This window comes from Mya arenaria, chromosome 11, assembly GCF_026914265.1.
Source record: "Mya arenaria isolate MELC-2E11 chromosome 11, ASM2691426v1".
Taxonomy (NCBI): Eukaryota; Metazoa; Mollusca; class Bivalvia; order Myida; family Myidae; genus Mya; species Mya arenaria.
The window spans coordinates 31285486-31310287 of NC_069132.1; the positions used below are offsets into that span (position 1 = coordinate 31285486).

Here is a 24802-nt window from a genome sequence, read left to right on the forward strand (position 1 = left end):
AAAGCAAAATAAGATTTTTCCACTTTATCAGCTTAAGTTTATATAAAAAATGACATAGAGCCAAACTGAAATGCTTCCAGGAACAAATGGCGCAGCAAAGGGAATGGCAAAAAAACACCAAAACTGTAAGATTCATGACAACTGCTAGTGTTTTCATGTATGAGATGGCTACATGATGTAGAAAATGCAGTGATAGCATAATTATGCTAAGTTTAAAAAAAAAAAAATTGCTTTAAGTATCTGTTTTGAAGGCTAGATTTGCCTTAAAATTAAGATTACAGCTCTTAACCAGTGTCTATAAGTTGCTTATTTACACCTGATTAGTATAAATCCCACTCTTTGGAATCATTTACACACAAACAAGTACTACAAAGTTAACTTACATCTTCATTCTGAAATATTAGATTCAGAGCTGCAACTCTAGATCTAGATTGCAGGACTGCCATGGGTGAAAAGCCGCAGCAAACTGGAGCTTAGTGGCACATCAGATTCTGCAAGCAAGACACAAAATCAATGTTTGACACAGAATAAGACTATCTTCTTCTAACGTAAAAGTATGAAAAATGCCTGTAAACACTCATTTGAGACATACATAACCTTTTATGTAGGAATTATGCTCCAGTCAATTGTAAACACCCCCCAAGCCCAGGGAATAGCGGGGACTTTGACTTTCAGTCAAGCCAACCCAGGGTAAAATCCCCGCCCTGCAGGAAAGAAAGCGTCAAAGTTTGGCCCGATAATGACCCGAAAGAAAAGTGTGAATGAATCGTTCCTTAGAAATACATATTTTCAAGGACAGTTCCTATCGAAACCAACCACCTATGGACTACTTAATGAAAAGATAGCTAAGGTTATGTATGTTAAACAAACAGGGAACATCTTCATGATGTTGGTCTAGTCATTAACCCAAAATATCCCTTTTGGGTGCATCGCCTGATGCTGTTGTGTGTGATGATGGTTTGGTGGGGCTGCTAGAAGTCAAAAGCCCCTACTCCGCTAGAAAATATACGCTTCAAGAATCCGTAAATCACAACATCAAGGACTTTTGCCTTAAACGGCATGGAGACAATATTGTCTTAGATGAAACGCATAAACATTTCTTTCAAGTGCAAGGACAATATTAGTAACTGGATTACATTTCTGTGATTTTGTGGTTTACTTTCAGGATGGTATTTTTGTACAGCGGATACAGCCATACATTAATATAATGGAAAATTTGCTCAAAAGACTATGTGACTTTTACTTTCAGCACTTTAAACCCTACTATGATCAATGTAAATAAATTTATTAGTATTTTGTAAACCACAGGAGGCAGAAACAAATTACTTTCATTTTTCTTCTAGCCTATAAAGAATATTTATAGAGTATTATAGCGGAAAATAGCCTATACAGTTTAAATATAAAATTATATTAAGATATACATATGCTTCTGTCATTTGGTTCATTAAAACACAATAAAATGATATGTATATATATATATACTTGATACACTGTACAGGCTTGTGAAAAAAACAATCTGTTTCTGTCACCTGTGATGTAAACAGTGTATTAACAAACCATAGTCATTGCTTTCAATGATGACTGAGGTGTATTGGTTTCTTCATTTTCCTCTGGAGATATTCCTTGTAGTTGATCTTCATGATGAGTTGGTGGGTTCTTGGAAAGATTTACCTCTGTTGTGTTAGCCTCAGTCCTGGAGTATAACAGCAGTTGTTGCATATTCAGATTTATTGGGTTGAATTCACATAAATTATATTACCATTTTGCAAACATTTAAAACTTTTAAGCTACATTCTCACAGATTGAACGTTTTGACAACTTTCTCCTTTTTAGCTTGACTATTCGAAGAATAGGTGGGCTATACTACTCGCCCCGGCGTCGGCGTCCGGTTATATTGTAGGGCAAGTTAGGATTTTCACTTAGAAGTCCAATACCCTACATTCAATTGACTTAATACTTCATGCAGTTGTTCAGGGCCATCACATGATGAGGTTAGATAACTCCATATCATTCTTTACACAGATTATGGCCGCTGATTGACTATGGAACTTAGGTTAAAGTTTTAGGGCAAGTTGGAATATTTATTAATAACTTCTATATCCTTTGTTCAATTGACTTAATACTTCACACAGTTGTTCAGGACCATCACACAATGAGGTTACATAACTCCATATTATCCTTAATACAAGTTATGGCCCCTGACTGACTTATGTTAAAGTTTTAGGGCAGGTTAAAGTTTTAGGGCAAGTTGGGATTTTCACTTAAAACTCCAATACCATTCATTCAATCGACTTCATACTTCACACAGATGTTCAGAGCCATCACATAATGAGGTTAGATAACTCCATATTATCTTTTATACAAATTATGGCCCCTGATTGACTATGGAACTTAGGTTAAAGTTTTAGGGCAGGTTGGGATATTGTTTAATACGGGCTCTAAACCGAGCAAAGCTCGACAGAGCCCTATTACGTTCACACATAGCACTACTTTTGTTCAAAAGTTGCACATACTATCAGCCTGAAAAAAAGACGTAAAGGTGATGGAACCAGTATTTTTCTGTTCATAAACTATATTGAGAGCATGCATGCGGGACACCAAAATCATCAGAGCGTGACGACATGGAAGAAAACAGGCTGATGAAATTTTAAACTATGAGATGCGAAATAGCGCCCCACTAGCTATTAAAATAATTCAAAATATGCTTATAAACAATTACTATGAATACTTTTGGTAAACTCACAAAGACAAATAAAACATATTTCTGTAGATTGTCTGAGATATATATACTTTGTTTTCACTTGTTTATTAAAGATATTCATACGCATTGTTTACCATTCTATACAAAGGTCACACTTGACATTATTAGTTGTCATTTTAGGCTTAACAATATCCATACTATTTAGATGTTTGACAGTTGTTGATCGGATAGAAATTGCGAAGAATTAATTCCTGTTGGATTACCGATTTAATTACGACCATGGATTATACCGGTACACATAGCAGAGCTTGTCACGTCAGCCAGGTATGATTACTTTGTATTTATAAAACACTTTTTAGTAAATCATACAATAAAGATATCAATTTCATAAACTTATGGCATGCGGTTGACCAGTTCAGAAATCACTATGGCTGAGCGAAATATTGTCACTGAAAAGATGGATGGGGTGTACCGTCTGTGAGCCTCAACAATGGATGAGTGAGATATTTTGACTGAGATCAAAGGATGGAAACACCAACACGCTGGTTGAGAGATTGAATCTAAAAAAGATATACAGGAATTGTGTGACAGGTGAACTCTTGTGCCATGCAACACCACTTTTGTGTAAATTAAGAAGTTGGGCGGGGAGGGTGAGGGAGGGGTATCCCCTCCTGCCAAGTGAAACCATGGCGGAGCGCAAGATTATGACTGAAAAGATCAATGATAAAGATTGTATGTAATATAAAAATATTTAATGTGTAAAAATATACGACCAAAAGTGGATTATTTGTTTATTATATGTATCATAGAGTACACAAACACATTTTTTTATAATTCTCAGACCAAGAGATCACCCAAGGGACCGAATCACCCCAATCAGATAGCTCGACTAGCCACAACTGCAGTCCAAATACCAGGTAACTGAAATGCAACACCACTTTTTTGTGACAGATGTTATTAAATTAAGAACGGGAGGGCGCGGGACTGGTTTCCCCTCCTGCCAAAAAAAACCCTGGCGGAGCGCAAGATTATGACTGAAAAGATAAATGGACGGTTGCGGTCCAACACCATGGCTTTGTGAGCTATTGTGACTGTAAAGATGAATGGTTTTGCTTTGCATAGGCAGATCCAGGGGGGGGGGGGGGGGGGGGGGCGGACCCGGTGTGCACCCCCCCCTAAAATTTTCGCCCTCCCCCCCTAAAATTTTCCAAGTATATGTATAAATTATTAATATCGTTCCATCATTGTAGATAGCTTTTAAGGTCATGATTTGCTCCACACAAAAAAATAGATCTTGATTTACCGTGGTTGTATCGAACATCTATTTGGCCACATTGGACTCTTACAAAACATAATTGGTCCGAGACGTTGTGGAACGCTCTTATCGATTAAATTATCTATTATGACGTATTCAGTAGAATGTGTTAGCGTTTGGCTATCCTCCGTTTTTACGGCTATACGCAGGAAGTAAAACGCCGTTCAATCGGACACATGAGTAGTTTTGTAGTGAATATCAGACGGCTGAAATACATGCGGGGAATATCGGACACAATAGTCCGCTGAATTATCATGTGTTTTGTCATTAAAACTTGTTTGGTCCATCTGAAAACTGGTAAAACAGTTGACTGAGTGTAAAACCGCTTGGATCCAGATCAGACGCCGAGTTAGTTCGTCCAAGATGGTTAACTTTAAAATTACACGAGAATTCAGCGGACTACTTGCTTAAAGCAGACACTTTCACTCGGTGTCAATGAACAAACATTAAAGTTTGCCCAATAACTGTATGAATTACTTTTTCAATTTTACCAAGGTCTTTCAATTTATGCGGGGGAAAAAACTTGATCTATAGGGAGGTGACGATCAGCTTAACGGCGTTACTACGTTACAAAGTGTCTCTCGCAGTTCAAGCTTTGTTAAAACAGTGTAAACTATGGAACGCCGGGGCGCAATGCTTCTTGCGAAATGCGAAATACTTCATGCTTTTTGCATAATGCTTAATGTTTTTTGCAAAACGCTTAATGCTTTATGCGAAATGCTTTTTGCGAATTGCTTAATGCGAAATTCTTTTTGCGAAATGCGAAAAGCTTCGATTCAATATTTTTTACCGTTGTTAGCATAAATTGGGCAGAATCATTTTGTATGAAATGAAAAAAGGAACACATTAATTTGAAAAATACTTTTATCTGCATGTAATAGAGGTGAAAAATAATACGTTTGTTGTGTCTATTCATTAGAATAACATATATAAACACACCAATACAATATAATATTCAGAAATGGTAAAGTAAAGAGGTGTCTTAGAGAAAATATGCCAGAAAGTCAGTTAGATTACGAATAGCAATATGTGCAACTCTGTATATTGCTTTAAACGCATTAGGTTAGAAAGAGTATCGTTTCTTCCACCGTATAATAATATTTCTGTAGCAGTATCAGTAGCCTATGTCTTACATCCCCTTCACTGCCGGGAGCAGTTCGGAACGTGCACAATATTTCGTCCGATTCAATTTGATTGTGTTATGCCATATGCGAAATGCTTTTTGGGAAATGATTTTTGTGCAAAATGCGAGATGCTAAATGCTTTTAAAATGCTTCATGCGAAGGAAATCCGTTATTCAGGAGGTGTTGCTATATTTAGATTTCACATAGCACGAGCTTCCGTAATTCGGTACCCGGCCATTCGATTGGTCGAAAATGAAACTATTGTTCTATATATAGCATTTGCATAACGCATTTCGCAAGAAGCATTGAGCCCCAGCGTTCCATAGTAAACACATGCAATAGTTTATGAGCTTGAGGCCGTTGTGAAGGCCTCCGACCCCCTGAATTACCATGAAAACACATGGGGGCCTTAGCGGCCAACAGAAGTCAATTTCAGAAGTTACGCCCCCCCCTAACTGAGAAACCTGGAACCGCCACTGCTTTGATCCACAGATATTGTGAAAGATTGTAAATAAATAGTGCCGAGTGACTACTCGTGCCAAGCAACACTATGGGAGATGAGAGATTGTGACTGAATATGTTGAGAGGAAGGCATAAGAGTGCAAGATTGTGATTGAAAGACAAATCGGCAAATGCAGGTTGATGGTTTTGCTGTGGGCCACAGATCGTGTGAAATATTGTAACTAAATAGTCAGTCCAGGGTGTGGAGAAGGCGAACCATCCTGCCAAACAACCCCCATGACTGAGTGAGAGTTGCCGTACCCTTTCCATGAAACAACATGGCTTTGTGAGGGAATCATCAATACTACTAAAATACACTTACTTTACAGGTGCACCTGTATGTTATTAAGCTGTGCAATTCTTTATTCATATATTCTGTTCTATATATATTTTAAAACTTAAAAATTGAGGTGCACTTCTTACATAAATACAACTGCACCTTTCTATTTAAGATGGAGGTGCACATCTTTAATATACAACTGCACCTCTATATTAAGACCGTCATGCCTTTTCTTAGACCCGCATATTAAAAAACTCCATTTTTATCAATTTACATCGCCGTTTAGTAATTTTTCACCCAAATGGTAAGTCAAACTGTACTGGCTTGCTCACACTCAATCTCATGGTCAAGTTTGTTATAAAATTGCCATTGTGTCAAAATTTCTGTTTGTTAATTAGTAAAAAAAGTCTAAATGAGATGCCTAAAGAAGTTTGTGTTGTTGACAGTAAATACTGTAAACACCCTCTGCGATTCACTGAAATCTGCATGCGATAATGCACCAGTCAATTGTACCCCACGGGGAATAGTGGGGACTTTGACATTTGGTCCAGCAGCCAACCCTGGCTAAAATCCCCGCCCTGTGGGGACGAACAGATGGTAAAATCCCCGCCAAATGCCCCTGCACCCCAGGTAAGGCCCATTCCTTGCTATATTTCTAGTGAAGACAAAACCACCGCATTCACCCGGCACTGCAGCCACATGAAAGGTAAACACACGGCCCATTTCGCCGTCTATCCCCTGGACCGGGGGGGGGGGGGGGGGGGGGGGGAGTGGTTACAATTGACTGGTGCATAAGACCCCAGCTTCTCAATATCTCAATAAATCTTAAGCGTAACGGACTAAAAAAAGCTTGAACCTGTTATAAAATATTTCCATAAATTGGGGCAAAGAAACATGACATACAAAATAAAAAAGTCATGTACATACAGTGTACTAATGCTCAATAGCAATATGTTTGGTCATAAAGAAGTTGTGTTTGTTTAGAACAATTAGATTTCAGTGTAAATCACTTGCAAATGGGATATGTAAGATTAGCACAAATTACATACTTTTTTGTATTTCAGAATGCATCCATTCTGGTTTTTGACATTATTGCTGTGGACAGATTTTCAGCAATGCAGGTATTGCCATGTCATGTATAACTGGAGGCAATAAGTTTGGAAATAAACCAGACTTTTGTCAAGGTTTCCCTGAAATAAATTGCCAGTATGTTTCTTGCTCTTTGATATTAACATTCCCTTGTTATGACATCATGATCAGTGTTTATTTCAATAGTTCATTGATGAACTGTTTCTTTCCGAATTGAATTTCTTTCATGCCATTTTTGTTGCAGCTTTGAGATAATATCATTTTCTAATAAAACTGCTGCAAAAGGTGTTTGGTCTGTGGAGGATAAACTGTTGCACATCAATGTTCTAGAACTTAAGGTTTGCCAACTTGGACTGTTATCTTTGTGTAAAACAATAACTAATACACATGTTTGAATTCTCACTGTTAACACAACTTAATCTGCTTATATCAATAATTTTGGTGGGAAGAAATCAGAACAAAACAAAGTAGCAAGGGACATATGGATGTGGTGTTTATCAAAACATATTCATTTGAGTGCAGCTCATATTCCAGGCTCTACGAACTATGAAGCTGACAAACTGTCAAGAACATTTAATGATGATCTAGAATGGTCCTTAGATGTAAACATTTTGTTTCAAAGTCTTGAAACAAAATATGGACCTTTTGATGTAGATTTGTTTGCATCTAGGCTGAATGCCAAGAAAGCTCATTATGTTGCCAGATACCCAGAATCTGAGGTAATGGCTATTGATGCTTTTACATTAAAATGGAATCACGATATGTTATATATCTTTCCACCTTTCAGCCTCATTCCCAAGATTTTACAGAAACTTCAGTTTGATCAAGGGAATGCAGCACTGATTGCGCCAATATGGACGACTCAGAGCTGGTGGCCACGCCTTATGAGCCTACTGAATCAAGATTGGATTCAACTACCATCCCCACAGAGAATTCTACGCTTACTTCACAAGCCAGAGGTTCGCCATCTGTTGAAGCAAATGAGGATGGGAGTTTTCCTATATCAGGGAAGCATTACGGAAACAAGGATTTTCAAATGATTCAGTGGAAGTCATTATGGCTTCTTGGCGAACATCAACACAGAAGACATATAGCACATACATTAAACGATGGTTGAAATTTACAAAAGATTCACACATTAAACCTTTTAATCCAACAGAAGTTCAATTTGTTTCATTTCTGACAGGACTGTGTTAAAGCTAAATTGGGCTATGATTCATTAGGTACAGCACGATCAGCAGTAAACCAATTACTAAGTATTTGTGGTGGGCAAGATTTCAGTAACTCTCTTTTAGTTCACAAATTAATGAAAGGTTTTTTTGAATTGAAACCATATTTTCCTAAATATGTACAAATCTGGGATGTAAAAACTGTTCTTAATTACTTGAAACAACTACCTAAAAATCTCGCTCTATTAAATTTGTCATGTAAACTTTGTATGCTTTTTCTGTTATTGATGTCACAAAGGTGCCAAACACTTCATTTACTGAATTTACAAGATATTTATTTTGGATATGGAAAAATGATTATCTGCATCAATCAAAAGTTGAAACAAACAAAACCAGGAATTTTTTTACAACCAATTGAATAAGAACCTTATTAAAAAAATAACAAACTTTGTATAGTAAAAGTGTTTCAAGAATATATGCAACGTACAGAACATTTGCGTGGTACTACACAACAGTTGCTAATAACAGTGGGCTGCCACAAGGGACACAGTGTCTCGATGGATTAAAACCGTGTTCATAAAGGCCAAGGTTGGCGAACAATACAAACCACATAGTGTTCGGGCAGCATCAGCAAGTGCAGCGAAATACAATGCTGTTACTTCAAATACCATTATAAAGACAGCAGGATGGAGTAACGCCACAATGTTTGCCCGTTTCTACAACAAACCAATTGGGCAAAAACAGAAAACAGTACAGAATGCGTTACTGGAGTAAAGTTAACACAAACAAACATTCAGATTGTGAAAATGAACAGTTATTATAATGAGTTAACATACTTCTACTAGTGACTGAAAATGATTTGTACAATGTTGAATGTTTGTTCAATGTTAATATGAATATAGAAACATAAATTTCATGACATTATCTTTCATATTATTTTATTTTTACTGAATTATAGAATAAGCGGCTCTAAAATCTCTGTCAGGGAACCACTCAAGGAGCTATTATGCAGGAGATAAAATTGATAGATTAAACGAAACTTACCCAGGTGAAGTTTAATCTGGATTTAATAGACTGCAAACTCCCTCGAGGGTTCACACACCCACCCTCCCATATCCCAGTGTGAACGCTTTTTCCATAATTTCCCAACATCCAAACTTATCATGGGCCTCTATGATAGTTTGGAGTTAGCTCTGAAGACTGATTCTACATAATTGATGAGCTACGTCATCTCTGTGTGAACCCTCCAGGAGTTTGCAGTCAATAAAATCCAGATTAAACTTCACCTTGGTAAGTTTTGTTTAATCTATCAATTTTGTTTGCTCTTTTAAGCAAACATTGCATTAATTGCAAAAAAGTATCACAACTTACTACACATGATGCAGAATTAATGTTTCATTTAGTGTGCATATGATTAGCTTATGAACATGAAAAACATCTACTTAAACAATAACAGCAACACAATGAGATCCCTATCTAAAGAAATATTGCTACTTTTCATTCATTCATACTGTCAATCAATCATGAATATATTCATTTACTTGAAGTTAATACTGTAACACATTTTGCCTTCGTCAGGATGGCTTCTATTCTAATTGACCGTTGGAACAATTTCAAGACTTTCATTTCCGAAGACGTCTAATTTATGGCTCCCTTATTTAAATATACATGAAACACATGCATATAAATTAACTGGTTCATAGCGGCGCAACGCAGTGTCTCTTTGGAAGCAAAACAATCATTATTATCATGTCTGCGTAATTATAATCAGTGTTTTATCTTCACAGTAAATAAATAATATTAGCTTTTAAATAGCAATGTAACTGTAGAGTATATTTAGTTTGTGTTTACATAGTGCCTACCAGTTTTGGAATTACATATGGCGTTGCCATTTTAGGATTTCTAAGATCTTGTCGTGTTAGAATGTTAATGGTTGAGTGATCAAAAATATGATATCCACTGCCAGATTACGCCCCTTATATACTCGACAGTCGGTTTGGATTTTAGGAATTAGGAATTCTGACCAATCAAAAAGTCTTTAGGAAATTACCAGCCAATGGCATCGGTGCTTGGAATTCCTAACCCTAGAAGGCAGTACTTCGGTCGAGCAAACAACAACAATATTATGCATAAATATCGAGTTCAACATACAAATATTAACAAAGGGCAGTAACTGTCGTCATGGAAATATCAATTTAATACTTTGTGACCTTGGTTCATTTGCAAAAGTCACAATCAAAATAATTTTCATAACCTTGGACTTCCGAGTTAGGAACGCGCGGATGTTACAAAATAGTTCAAATACATATCAGTTCAGAGTAATGCATCATGTGATGCATCTGTTGAATTACGATTTGCTATTAACAAATAACATTGTAAGACAGTTTAAAATTACATTAAAAGTTATAAATAATATTCATGTTCTGAAAATGAACCGATGTATCATGCCGCACTTGCAAGATCCCAGGTCTCAAAATGGCGGAAATGACAGTTCCATGACAACTTTAGGAATTCCTAAAATCGGTAAATACTTCGAATAAACGTTATTTCACAAGATAAACTATGAATGATTACTTGCATACATTTGCATTGTATTATATTATTTGTGGATTAACATGTATACATAGTGTTTATGAGAATGAAACAGCAATTAAAGATGCACTTTTGCAGAGTCAAAATGTCCATGCAGTAATTTATTACAATACATTGAAAAACAAGAGGCACATCAGTGCCTGTGCTCCACTGGCCAAAAGGTTCAAGCAAAGACCACCTTACTGATTATCATTTAATATATTTATACAAGCAGCATTCAACACGCATCCACTTAGTCCTGCATAAGACCATCTTTTTTTCACTTCTGATGTGATGTCAGGTCTTTTGCCACTCGCGACACGTTGTCGCTGTTTAAGATATAAGTTTTTCCTTTAAACTATAAATATTGACCCAAAATAATGCTTAAAAGTTAAACAATTAATAAACATTTAATCTGAATAGATTATGAAGCAAATATCTAACCTGAACAAGAACTGACGAGATAGAATCGACTTGGGTGTTTCACTTACACTTTTCGGCCATTTAAGTTACTAAAAATAGCTGTTTCATAAACTTTCAGAATGTCACTTAAACGAAAATTAATGTTCAGTCTATATATACTTTCCTATGTATAAATGTAAGGTTTTTAAATTGATCTTTTTGTGAGAACTTTATGCTTATATGTTTACTCATAAATTATTATTGTTTAAAAATTATTTAAAGATGCTATACGTGAAAAATTAAGACATTTTTTTTTTTTCTATTAAAGGGAGGTAATTCAGTAGTAAAATGTAATCAAAGCTATTAAAGCATGGCATTTCTTTTCTAACCATGTTGATATTATTACAGTCTATTCAAGCAAGATGCCTTTTGTTTTTACATAGTACCCATAGGTTCTGAAAAACAAGGAGCACTATTCCCAACAGAAGGATGTCACTCCCTATCACTGCATGAGCATCATAATAAAGAAATGTTTACTCAAACTGCAAGCTGCTCAATTGAAATAGGTATTTACCTCAAGCATACAGTTTTATAATGTGGCAAAATAGTCGGACTACTAGATTGTCATTCGGACTAGTAAAATATGCCATTATGCTAGTCCAACTGGCTAGTAGGTTAAAATGTTTTTCGTGAAGACTGCGGACGAGAAGTCCTTAAAGGTTTTTCTATTTTTAACTCTCGCAGCCATGTTGTGCAGCGGACCAGAACCATTTGGGCAATTTTGGTTAAAGGGCATCCCGATGAACATTTATGTAAAGTTTCATCAAAATCTGATAATCGGTTTCTGAGAAGATGTAGTTTAACGTTTTTTTCTATTCTTAGCTCTGCTGCCCATGTTGTGCAGCTGACCAGAACTGTTTGGGCTATTTTGGTTAAGGACTACCCAAGTAACATTTCTGTCAAGTTTCATTGCAATACCATCATCGGTTTCTGAGGAGAAGTCGTTTAAAGGTTTTTCTATTTTTACCTCTGGGGGCCATCTTGTGCAGTGGACCGAAACCATTGCAGCAAATTTGATAAAGGACCATCCAAGGAACATTTCTGTTAAGTTTCATCAAAATCTGATCATCGGTTTCTGAGAAGATGTTCTTTAAAGGTTTTTCTATTTTTTTGCCCTGGCAGCCATGTTGTGCAGCGGACCGGAACCATTTGAGCAATTTTGGTTAAGGACCACCCAAGGAACAATTCTGTCAAGTTTCATCAAAATCTGCCTATCTGTTTCAGAGGAGATGTCGTTTAAAGATTTTGCTATTTTTAGCTGTGGCGGCCATATTGTGCAATGGACCAGAACCATTTGAGCAATTTTAATAAAGGACCACCCAAGGAACATTACTGTCAAGTTTCATCAAAATCTGCCGAACCGTTTCAGAGGAGATGTCGTTTAAAGATTTTGCTATTTTTAGCTCTGGCGGCCATATTGTGCAATGGACCGAAACCATTTGAGCAATTTTGGTAAAGGACCACCAAAGGAACATTCCTGTGAAGTTTTGTCAAAATCCGCTTATCAGTTTCAGAGGAGATGTCGTTTAAAGTAAAAGTTTACGCACGCACGCACGCACGCACGCACGCACGCACGCACTCACGACGGACAATCTGTGACGACATAAGCTCCATGGCCTTCGGCCAGTGGAGCTAAAAATTCATCTCTGATGGCAAAAGCAATAAAAAGTGTGCAGGGGGATTGAGATAAGAACCTTTTCCCTTTATGCATTAAAAAAAAACCCAAAATACACTCAAAATACCTTAAAGGGTACACCAGATTGGCACCAAAAAGATTTTTTTTTCTGTAGCGAATCTCGGGACAATTGTTTAATAAAATTTGATCAAAACGTTCAATCTGTGAGAGTGCAGCTTTAATAAATTAAAAACACTAATTTATTGTTTAATTAATATAGCCAGCCTGGTTGCTGAAGCCACAGAGGTATTTTCAAGGACAAGAACCAATGCTGATCAAAACATGGTCTAGTGATGGAATTCCATAACCATTCTTGGCAAGGATTTTTTAGAAAGGAATATTGTCTGCAAGTAAGAAAGATTTCTGGTTTAAAGGCTTTCAAAATGCATCTGGGTACTCAATTAGTAAAGATTAACCTTTGAGTTGTTATTGCAAATTGTCCAAAAGACTATATATTTAATATTTTTGTCATAATTGTTTTGGAATTAATGAACTTTTCTGCACATTTATCGCATTAATGCACCAGTCAATTGTAACCTTGGACCCTCCAGGTCCAGTGGTAAACTGGGGATAGCAGGGGAAAAGGGCTGTGTTTTTACCATTCAGGTGTCCCTGCAGTGCCGTGTGAATGCGGTGGTTTTGTCTTGGCGCAAAATATAGCAGTGCGGGGGCATTTGGCGGGTATTTTAACATCTGTCAATCTAGGGCGTCTTTCATCGAACCATTCGCTTGAGCCTGCTTGTGATCTTGTCCTTTGCTCAATTTCCCTGCTTTTGTTACAGTTTTCAGCCAGCTTCTTGCTGCTTTCTACACTGAGCTGGAAATCAACAGGCATTGCTGTATCCCCACATCCTACTTCTTTCCTTGGCTCATAAAGTGATTCCATGAGATTGGCCTGAAATTAAAAATAGACTTCATTAAAAATCATCGTTAACAAACATTTTCTTAACTTTCAGATGAAAGTGGTCTAGATATGCTGGTTCTAGCTGCAGAGAATGAAAAACTCAAACAACAAATTGCCAAACTTATACTTGAAAATGAAAACATTCTTCGAAGCCAAAAACCACGTCAAAAGGAAAGCTCAAGCAGCAACAAAGTATTAAAATGCTGAATGTCTGAGGCAAAATACAAAGAAAGATGAATTTCAATACTACACTGGGTTGAAAAAAGAACAATTTGAATCCTTTTTTCATTTTGTAGTGCCAGTTGAAAAGCCTTTTAATTTTTCAAAAAAACTCAGCTGTGTTGAACAAAATTCAATGGAAGACCAGTTGCTAACCCTTGCAGAAATTATTTCGATGTGTTTTCAAATCCTAACAATTCCTATGATTTCTTAGCAATTACCAATGTTTTCTCATTTGCAAAACATTGGAATTCTTTGGAATAGACAATCCTAACAAATCCAAAGAATTCTTTAGACCTCTTGGATATTTAAATTGGCAAAGAAATAAAGGAAAAGATTGGAATAATAATCCAAACTTATCCTAGCTTTTCTGAATTGGAAAAAGCTATCATTACTTAGAAATGCAAACATTTTTCTGTAAAATGAAAATCCCAACATTAATGGATTAGTTAGGAATTTAGTATCATGACATTGAGCACATAGGACAACTTAAGAATTCAACAGTTTCCTTTTTCAGATTTTTTTCAATATAATGTCTAATGTTTACCAATGGTATTAATTAATATTTGTGATGAGTATTTTGTTATCACCTGTTGCACAGTATTCATCAAAACATCAGTCCATGAGGTATTTTCATGAACCTTACTTCTTGAACTTGAAACATTGAAGTTTAATGAATTTGATAAACTGTTTAACCATTCAAAAGATGAGACGACCAGCAGAATATAATAAGGTGCATCAGCAACAGGCAGATAGTTGAGGTAGCTGTGGTTACAACTGACTGGTGCATTTAGAGTAACACTATTGGCCCAGTCATAACCCAAAGATTATCAATTAAAAAAAATAACATGCTTAAAGTAAATTCAATATCAAAATAACATGAACATTAAAATTAAATTTATTTTAATTAAAGCACCACGTATATCATATGTATCATGTTAGGTGCCATGGATTGTTCCACTCACAGGTGATTGTCACATTGCCTGGATACAGTAATATATTTTTATAATTTTTAATATTTTTTTTATTATTATTTATTATTTTTGTCAAGATAGTGAATATATGTCATTTAAAAAAAATATTACTAACTTTTTTCATGAAAAATTGTGGAATATTTTTTAAATGACATATATTCACTATCTTGACCAAAATAAATAAATAAAAAAATAAAAATAAATAAATAAAGATATGTATATGTGGTCAACACTGGTTAATTAGTTGTCAAACAAGTTAAATGTACCTTCTTTCAAGGTTCATTAAACTAAAACGACCCTACAATTATTGACAATGACGCAATGCGATGACCAGTTTTTTCCAACTGCCGGTTTCGCTTTTGTCTTTATTAATTAGAAATAAAATTAGATGGACCATGATCTCTGAGTATGAAAATGCAATTGATTTGCTTGTAATCGATTGTCTCACAAATATTTACAAAATAGTCATATTCTAACGTAGCTATATTCTAACGGTAACCATTTAGTATGAAACGCTCTTCACTGGCGGAGATAGTTTCAAACACCCACCTGTCGAAATAATGCGCCAAATTAACTGAAGTGTCGTTTTCTTTATTTAAGGTAATTTCAAGCGAAGTAAGGGGTATAATTCAATAACTTTTATAACGATCCTTTACTATAACAATATTGTTTAAAATAACATACTAGCAACATTTTGAAGTAAAGAGCAAATATGTTTTGTTATAATACATTTTCGCGACAAATGTACGAAATACGTTTGTGTAAAACACAGTTAAACTAGAACTGTAAGCCAAAGGCTAACGAATACCCCCCAACCCTTCCCTGTCTAGGTTGTTTGCCCTGGCCTTAGTTATGGTATCATTAGAAAGCACAAGGCAATACATTTATTTAGTTTATTTAGAATACCTATTACTGAATCAGGGACTGCCATGGCACTGCAGCAGAGATGAGGGTGAATTTGACAGTCTGCCAACCCAATTTCTGTTTACCCACCCCCACCACCTCCCCCCCACACATGAGTACCAAGGAAATAATACAGGAGCACAAAATCACATATACAAAGGTTCACATCATGGTCATGGATAGCTGAAAGTTTGAGAAAAATATATTGAAAAATGACAAAGGAGTAGGCCACCAAAGCGAATATTGTAACAAATTTAAGGCCTGTATGCACCTAACTTCAGGACTTTTGATGGTCTTTTTAAGGACAAAATCAATTAAAGGTCTTTTTAAGGCCATGCAAACATTCTGATTAATACAGGTGCACCAAATCACATATTCAACAGTTCATATCATGGTCATTGACATCTGAAAGTTTGAAAAAGATTTATAGAAAAAATGAGAAAAAATGACCAAGGATTAGGCTAGACAAAGCTGTATAATTTTTGCCTATTTTAACTTATTCAGGGGCCATAATTGGAGACATGATCATGTGATTCCAACCACAATCACAGGGGCAAATGTTCTCACCATGGCTAAAAGTTTGAAAAAGATTCATTCAAAAATGACGAAGGAGTAGGACGAACAAAACTAATTTTACCCAATTTAACTCATTAAGGGGCCACAACTCCACTCAGGATCATGTGACTCCCACCAAATTCATGGAGGCAAAGGTTTACATCATGGCCATTAATATTTGAAAGTTTTAAAAAGATTTGCTCAATAGCTTCAAAGAAGAATCCTGGACAAAGCTAATTTTGCCCAATTTAACTCATTAAGGGGCCACAACTCCACTCAGGATCATGCGACTCTGACCAAATCCACGGAGGCACAGGTTTACATCATGGTCATTAATATTTGAAAGTTTGAAAAAGATTTGTTCAATAACGACAAAGATGAATCCCGGACAAAAAAAAACGGACGGACAGACGGACAGACAGACAGACAGACGGACAACCCGATTCCAGTATACCCCCCCAAACTTTGTTTTGGGGGGTATAATAAATGTTTGTGACTAGTGTACAGCTAATACTTCATTTGTTATATATTTTAACAGCTATTATATTTGTTTCTTAATGTATGTAAGCTATTTTTGTCTAGAAAAAGAATCAATTGCCATAAAGGGCCGGCAGCGATGCAAAAGTGGGTGGGGAAGGTCCAAAACTAAAACGTTTAAAAAGTCCATGTTTTATTATAGTTTTGAGGAATGATCTTTTAGGGGTGTGAAACATATATTATTGGCAACATGTTTTGGGGTAGTAAGGAGTTAACAAATTTTACAATAAAAGATTAATTAATATTTTGGATCAAAAAAACTTTCACATTTATTCAGAAAAGTCTGTTGACATTGCTTTTCACTTTGTTTTTACGTCAAAATGCCCCAGACTACCTATTCAACAATGTTGTGAGTTCTTTATTATATCTTGTCAAATAAAAAAAATAAAGTTTTTCAGGAAAATAATGAAAAGTAGTGGATGAGAAATCATTTCTTGGTTTTCAAATATCTTTTTAAATATAGCTGCAATCAATACAAAGCCCCAGTTTTAATAAATTTGACTCACAAATATACCCTTTGTTTAAAAAATCCCATTATAGCATGATAAAATCTTATTTTGTAAAATATGCTCAACTCCTAAACCGCTTCCGAGTCTTAGATGATTTTTTATTTGGCGACTATGTGTCCAAATCCCACTTGTTGTTTTCTTAGCAAAGAATGACAGATCCTAGCGCTAAGTATATTGAGCGGAAAGGTAACGGGCACCTGCTAGATGGTTTCAAAATGGTGATGCTTTATTGTCAGAAGTCTATCTAATTTAAACTTATTATTTGTGTTTCATTAAAAACTTAGATGTGTAATAAGTAAAAGGTATGGGCTAAAATAATTAAAGTGTAACTTTTGTGTTATTATTTAACAGTGAAGAGTTAAGTATCCACTGCACTTAGTAAAACCAGAGTTATTATAATTTAATCAAAAAAGTATTTCACAGGAAAACATACAAACCTCAATCCAAGTGATGACTTTATAGAGTTTACAAACTTTAGACTTTATTATTATGAGACTGTTTGCAATTGGATAATGTTGCTATGATTTAATGTTAAATTACCCGTATTCATCGTAAAGTAAAAAATAGCAATGTATCAAGTAAGCAGTATTCTTTTCTTGTTCCAAAATTGTGAAACAAGTTTTTGCAACTCTCATTGGCACACTGATACCAGAGAGTGTGGTCTTGTGTAGTAAGGAACCGGAAAATCCGGAAAAGAAACCCACTTGTCCAACTTGGCGACCACAAACCAAACTCACACTCCCCTAGGCCGGGCATTGAAAGCAGGTTCCTTAGAAGAGAGGCGAATAGGAAATTCCTATCGAACCCATTGGTATAGTTCTATACACATCATATATCTTTTCTATTATTTAACATGGAAGTGTTATTTTATTAACTGCTTAGAAAATACTTGCTCTGCCTTAACAAATCAAATAGTTCTTGGATGGCTGTGCTTAATTTCATCATTACGGACTGTATATTCTAATACATTTGATATTATTTCATCTTATGATAACATTAAATCAGAGAGGGATATACATGTTGTAAGCAAACAATCATATTTGTATACTTTAACTATTTAGTTATCAGGTGGTTTTGCCAAAGGGCCAACAAAATAAAGAACACATTGACATGTCTGTAATCTCATGTTTCAACACCATACTGTTTGTACATATAAAAAATGTTTTGTAAAAATCTCTGCAACTTTGAAGAAATAAAAAGTATCCGTATTTTATGGCAGAATGTTAAATCACATCTCTGCTTAAAGTTACTTGCCATTCATGCAAATGATTTAACTTGTCGTTTCTCAGAATTCTTGTGCATTTATGCAAAAACAGAATTTTGGTTCATATTGTAAATGTTGACGAAAAGCTGTCATGAGATGCAACATGTTTTGCCTTTTTTATTTAAAAACAAACATTGATTTTAGTGACAGAAGTGTGATTATTTCCTTTTTATATTTATTTTTCCAAATAAACATGTAAATCCATATGTTAGGTAGTTTTTTTATCTGTGTAAAAAATCCTTAATTATCTGTTATCATGTATAATAAATAAATTCATAAGAATGGTAATTGGCAATTACTATTTTTACATTTGATTTTTTTTTTATTGATAAATGTTTTATTTTCTGTATAAATGACATGATAAATGTTTTATTTTCTGTATAAATGACACTATTGTACATCAGACTCATAAGGAATACATTTATAAGTGACAATAGAGGTGTTTTGGTTAAGGGGTAATTTGCTGCAAGACTTGAATTTGAAGTGGGTTTGTTGAACATCCCATGGAAATTATCCCGGTCCGAAATATCCAGACTAAGCATGAATCAGGTTACACACAACTAGGTCCGAATATATTCGGACCCCGCATGGTAAGGGTTAATAATTATCCCAACCTGCCCTAAAACTTTTACCCAAGTTCCATAGTCAATCAGGAGCCATAATTTATATAAAGGATAATGTTGAGTTATCGCACCTTATAATACGTGATGGCCCTGAACAACTGAGTGAGATATTAAGTAAATTGAATGAAGGGTATTGAAGTTAAAAGTGAAAATCCCATCTTGCCCTAAAACTTTAAACAAACGCCAATGCTCAGGGGCAAATAGTAAAGCCCTCCTTATTCTTCGAATGGTTGAGCTAAAAATTCTACAATACATGCACTGTCAAACTGTGTTAGAAAATAACTTCTGAAGTAAACAATTACCCTGGCATCCAAAGGGATTTTCTCTGTCTTGGCTGTGGTATTCTTCACGCCACTTTTCACATACATGGCCTGTGACACGCACTGGCCAGTACCCATATTACACTGATTCATGCCTGCTTTAGTTCCCGCTGGTGAACAGCCACACTCTGTGAACAAGAAAATCAAAGTACAATGCTTGTCAAGTTCAAACATTCATCAATTTAATGCAGCTTTTTAAAGGTTGCTTTTTAAATCATATGTATTTCTGTGTAACATCAATCAACATTAGTTTATCAACTTTTGAACCAATTTTGACAGACAAAGGTGACACTTGTATTAAACAAGAGCTGTCGTATGACAGCGCGCTCGACTATGCCGCTTTGACTACGCCGCTTCAACTTAGAAGTGAATACAATAACGATTTAATATTACCAAGTTTGGTCTGTTTATATCAAACCTAACTAAAATTATTTGATACATAAGGTGATTTGATGCTGCCCTCCCACCAGCCCGCCCAAACAATGACCCAAGTCATTCAAATAACTTGATTTCCCATTATGAAAATGTGGTATGAATATACAAATAAGCCTTTCAAAAGAAATTTAAAAAAATAAAATAAAATAAAATTTAAGGGCCATAATTCGTATTAAGGGTTAAAATGAAGTTATGTTTCTTGTTGTAAGATGGTCATTAATAATTTTGAATTTTATTAAGTGCATTAAATGAACAGTATAGAAGTTTATTTTAATAAAATGCCGACTTGCCCTGAACTTTTACTTTCTTAAAACTTTAAACTAAGTCAATCAGGGGCCATAACTTGTATTTAGGATATGGAGTTATGTAACCTCATTGGGTGATGGCCCTGAACAACTGTGTGAAGAATTAAGTCAATTGAATGAAGGGTATTGGACTTATAAGTGAAAATCTCAACTTGCCCTTAACTTTAACCGGACGCCGGGACGTATAGTATAGCCCACCTATTCATCGAATAGTCAAGCTAAAAATGAATACAATAATTGATAATAATTGTTTACTGAAGTGTAAACATCAGTTTGATATTATCTCCCTTTTGCCTAGCGTTTAGGGCTATTCCATTTAAACATATAACCCAGGGGGGGGGGGACGGCAATTTTTTTAATCATATATGGTCTTTTTCGCTAATTTGCATCTGAAGGTTGTTGTCAAATTGTGAAATTTGCTTCTGATGGGGGGGGGGGGGGTCGATATTTTAATGATTTAATGATGTAAGGGTGAAAATCCCTTCAGACCGATCGAACAGATTATTTGTGTTACTTCCCTTGAAATGTTTATACTTTGCAGAATTCTTCCGTTTTTTCCATTGATCGCAACTTTGCAACATGCCATAATCCTTTGCGGCATAGTAACTTCTGGTTTGTTTCAGGGTTATAACTAAGTATAATAACAGCGCTAAAATCGGATTAATTACCACCCAGGTTTGCTATAAATGATATTTTTTCATTAGATATGGCATTTCAATGGATTTATAATACATCATACTAAAAATATAATATGCATGACATAAGATATAAATCGTTTGCACACTACCTAGACAGGAGTTTGTGTTGGTAAACTGTTCAGAAAAATATATGTTGTTCCTACTCATATTTGATTGTTGTTTTTGAATTTTTTTTAATCAAATAGACAAAACATTTGTTTTGAGAACATTATAACTCTGTCTGATTGTCCCAATTTAATGTGGAATTTGTTCTATATCTATATATAAACATATCATCAATATAGATCATGATGTTTACATTTAATAAGTCAAACACATTTGATGAACTTGTGACTTTACTGACTTTAGTAAGGATTGTAATTGTTTATAAAAAAATCCTATATAATCATGAATACTAGTGTCAATTATTTCCCGCAGAAACGTGACAATTAACCTTATAACTGCTGTATGCACATTACTATAATACTACATTATAGTCATGCTCATTATCTATATAAAAGTAAATATATCATGCTGTAACCTGTGTAGTGTTTTTTGAAATGATTTGTCAGTAAAAATTTCATAATATCAGTCTAATAATAATAATATCGTAACTGGGTTGCCCGAAGCCCGGGACAAGTTAATACTGTTTCGGACAAGTCAAAATTTCCAGGTGGGTGCCCAAATGGGCAAGGTTTTTTCCCGAAATTTAGATCCCTCTGTTTTCATAGTTTCTTCAGCAACAATTCACAAATCCTGACTGAAAGTTATTATCATATTGAAATATTATCTTCCGTATATTTACTCATGAATTGGTTATTTTGGGCAAGTAAAACTGTTTTTGGGCAAGTTGTTTTCTTCAATTACTTGCCAGAAAGGACAAGTGCTGAATTTTTTTTAAGGCAAAGACTGTTATATGATGGCCATCAGACTAGTTCCATACATGGTACACCCATGCTGGAATAAAATCAGACCAATCACACTAATTGCTAAATTAAAATTAAATAATACATATATATATATATATATATATATATATATATATATATATATATATATATATATATATATATATATTTATATATATATATATATATATATATATATATATATATATATATATATATATATATTTTGCTTATAATCATACATGTGATAATTTCTTGGGTCGATTCCGGGACACCCATCGTAATGTCAACGCACACTAGGGGGGTCCGGGGGCATGCCCCCCCCTGAATTTTTTTTAAATGGGGAACGTCTGTGGTGCATTCTATAGCATATCTGGGGCTATTTTAGTCGTTTTTAACGTCGGGAAAATGTACCTATTTTGACTGCCAAGACGTATTTTTTACTTGACATGGTAGTTTTTTTTCTGCATTTTCTTGAAAAAATAAAACCACCAGATATTTTCCCAGGCTTTAAATGAAGTGCTAACCAGGAGGATATGCAGTCTACTTTCTGTTTCATCAAAACAGGAAATAAACAACTATACGGGCACCTGTTTTCCCGCGCTTTTGAGAACATGCGTTACAAAATATTTATTTTTTCATCACATTTAAAACGTTTGCAATTTATGACACACAATATTTTTCAGACGATAAAGAAGATTTTCCAGTCGATGAGCTTTTTTCCGTTTGGAGATGCATATAATTTTGATAGAAACGTGTCAACAATCGGCTGTATAAAGCGATCACGTGACTTACCATGGTCACGTGATTAAAGCACTCTATATAACCACCTGTAAACCCCATATCGTCAGTTTTATTTCGGCGTAAAAATACACACGATAGTTCGGAAAAAAGGTCAAAACACTAAAATTCCTTATGGACGCATAAGTTGTTAAAAGTATAACGACGTATCGACTTTGAAATTTGAAAGGAATATGGGATGTTTTCCGTGTTTTAATTTTGTTTTTTTTACTCATTTTGTCACTTTCTTTGAACTTACCTTCATGCTCGTTTGTTGGTAAAATGTGTGAAAAATATCAATTCATCAATTAAAAGCTATCATTCATAAGACCAAACAAATCCATATGAAAACAATGAATTTGTATACAAGAACCCTCCCCCACTCGTTAAGCACAACAATAGGCCGATAGATCAATTATCGGGTGATTGACGATGACCTCGACGACACACGTACCAATTAACGGATTAGTGTCAACATGTCCTGTGTTTTACGACCAGTGTCCCGGACAGGCAAAATAGCTGACTTACATTGGTAAAATTAAGATAATCGATTCCGATTCCGAGATTATTTTTTTTTTCGTTTTTTTTTTATGACTTTCCGGGACAAACATGCACCCTCCGTGACTCCGTGACAGAGATACGATTTCCGGGACAATCCCGGACGTCCGGGACGTTATCACATGTATGTTATAATGCTCCCTTCCTTTTTCTACAGATATGATTCAAGTACGCTGATGTTATGTTTTGAGAACGTTACTTTCATCAAGATCATTCACTAGAATTGGTTTGGCTGCTAGTACACCCGGGACAGCAAGTGGACAGTGATGGACAACTAGTGCTGGTCGAAAGACCACCGTTGGCTGGACAGCTTTTGTTTATTGGACCGCAATTTTGGTTGGACCATGAATGTTGGTTAAACACCTATTAATACTTGGACTGTAAGTGTTGGTTTGACAACTCGCGGCCTTAGCGCAAAACTGTTTTAACTGACATTTTGAAAATTGTTCAGGAGAGCATAAAAACTGATTTATTTTCCTAGTTCCTATCATTTTCACTTTGTTTTTTAATTGATAGATTACCCGAGACTTACCTTCGTAGAGGGGAAGTTGAAGGTTGATTTGTCTTATCAAATCCACCCCACCCTGTTTTTGATGCATCACTGTAAATTATTATTTCAGGTGTGCCATGAGAAATATTTTTGTATGAAGATTGGACATTGTCAATCCACCATTCCAGGGTGATGTGTATTGAAGTTGGAACGTTCATAAAACTATCGAAATTTCCCTGATGTTTTTTCGGTTCTGAATCTTTTACTTTTTCTAATGGTTTTATGAAAAGGGGTGCATATTCTACACCTGGAATAGCCACCACCATTTTCCCTAAGAGTTTTGCAAATTCTGTTATAGCTGTTTTACTTGTTACACGCATATTTTGGCACATAAGTTGGATTTCAGTTTTTCTTGTAGCCGTTAGCTGTACTGTCATAGTTAATGAACATAATATAAATCCTAAGAAAGTGATTTGTTGACATGATTCAAGTACAGATTTCTCAATGTTGATGGTTAAACCTAACTTGTCAAACAATGTAATCGTGTAAATAACATTTTGAGCACATTGTTCTTTTGTTTGACCTTGTAAACATGAGTCTCTATATATATGAGGAACTCACATGCCCTTTTGACCTCAATGTTGCACATGCAGGCTTTAAGATTTTTGAGAAAACTCTAGGACTGCTTGATAATGACCATTACTAGAGCGCAAAATTGATGTTTTCTGCCATTAAACACCAACCGCAAGAAATTCATCTTCTTCACAGATTGCTATGGAGTAAAATGCATCTGTCAGATCAAAGATGCAAACCAACAGTTTTTCCTGATGGCTGCAATTGCCATTGACAATGTTTCAATTTTGAAATATATTTTATTTGTAATTTTTTTATAAAATGGCTTCAAGTTGAGTATTATTCTTATCTTAATATTGGTTTTTGGTCTGTAAAAAATGT

General features: G+C 35.2%; 1 protein-coding gene and 1 long non-coding RNA gene across 2 annotated transcripts in view; one reads left to right on the forward strand and one right to left on the reverse strand.

Moving 5' to 3' along the window:
- LOC128209710 (laminin subunit gamma-1-like) overlaps nt 1–24802 on the reverse strand; it is a 57040-nt gene that overhangs the window by 8521 nt on the left and 23717 nt on the right. Inside the window, exons 10-13 of the mRNA XM_052913881.1 lie at nt 19678–19823; nt 13487–13782; nt 1558–1693; nt 384–491 (exon numbers count right to left, since the gene is read on the reverse strand). Coding sequence (XP_052769841.1) covers nt 474–491; nt 1558–1693; nt 13487–13782; nt 19678–19823 — 596 coding nt within the window. The 3' untranslated portion in view covers nt 384–473. The remainder of the gene's footprint in view (nt 1–383; nt 492–1557; nt 1694–13486; nt 13783–19677; nt 19824–24802) is intronic.
- On the forward strand, nt 21003–24412 carry LOC128209712 (uncharacterized). Its single transcript, XR_008257054.1, has 3 exons — nt 21003–21110; nt 23516–23738; nt 23979–24412. It is a non-coding gene; the product is annotated as an uncharacterized LOC128209712 (long non-coding RNA).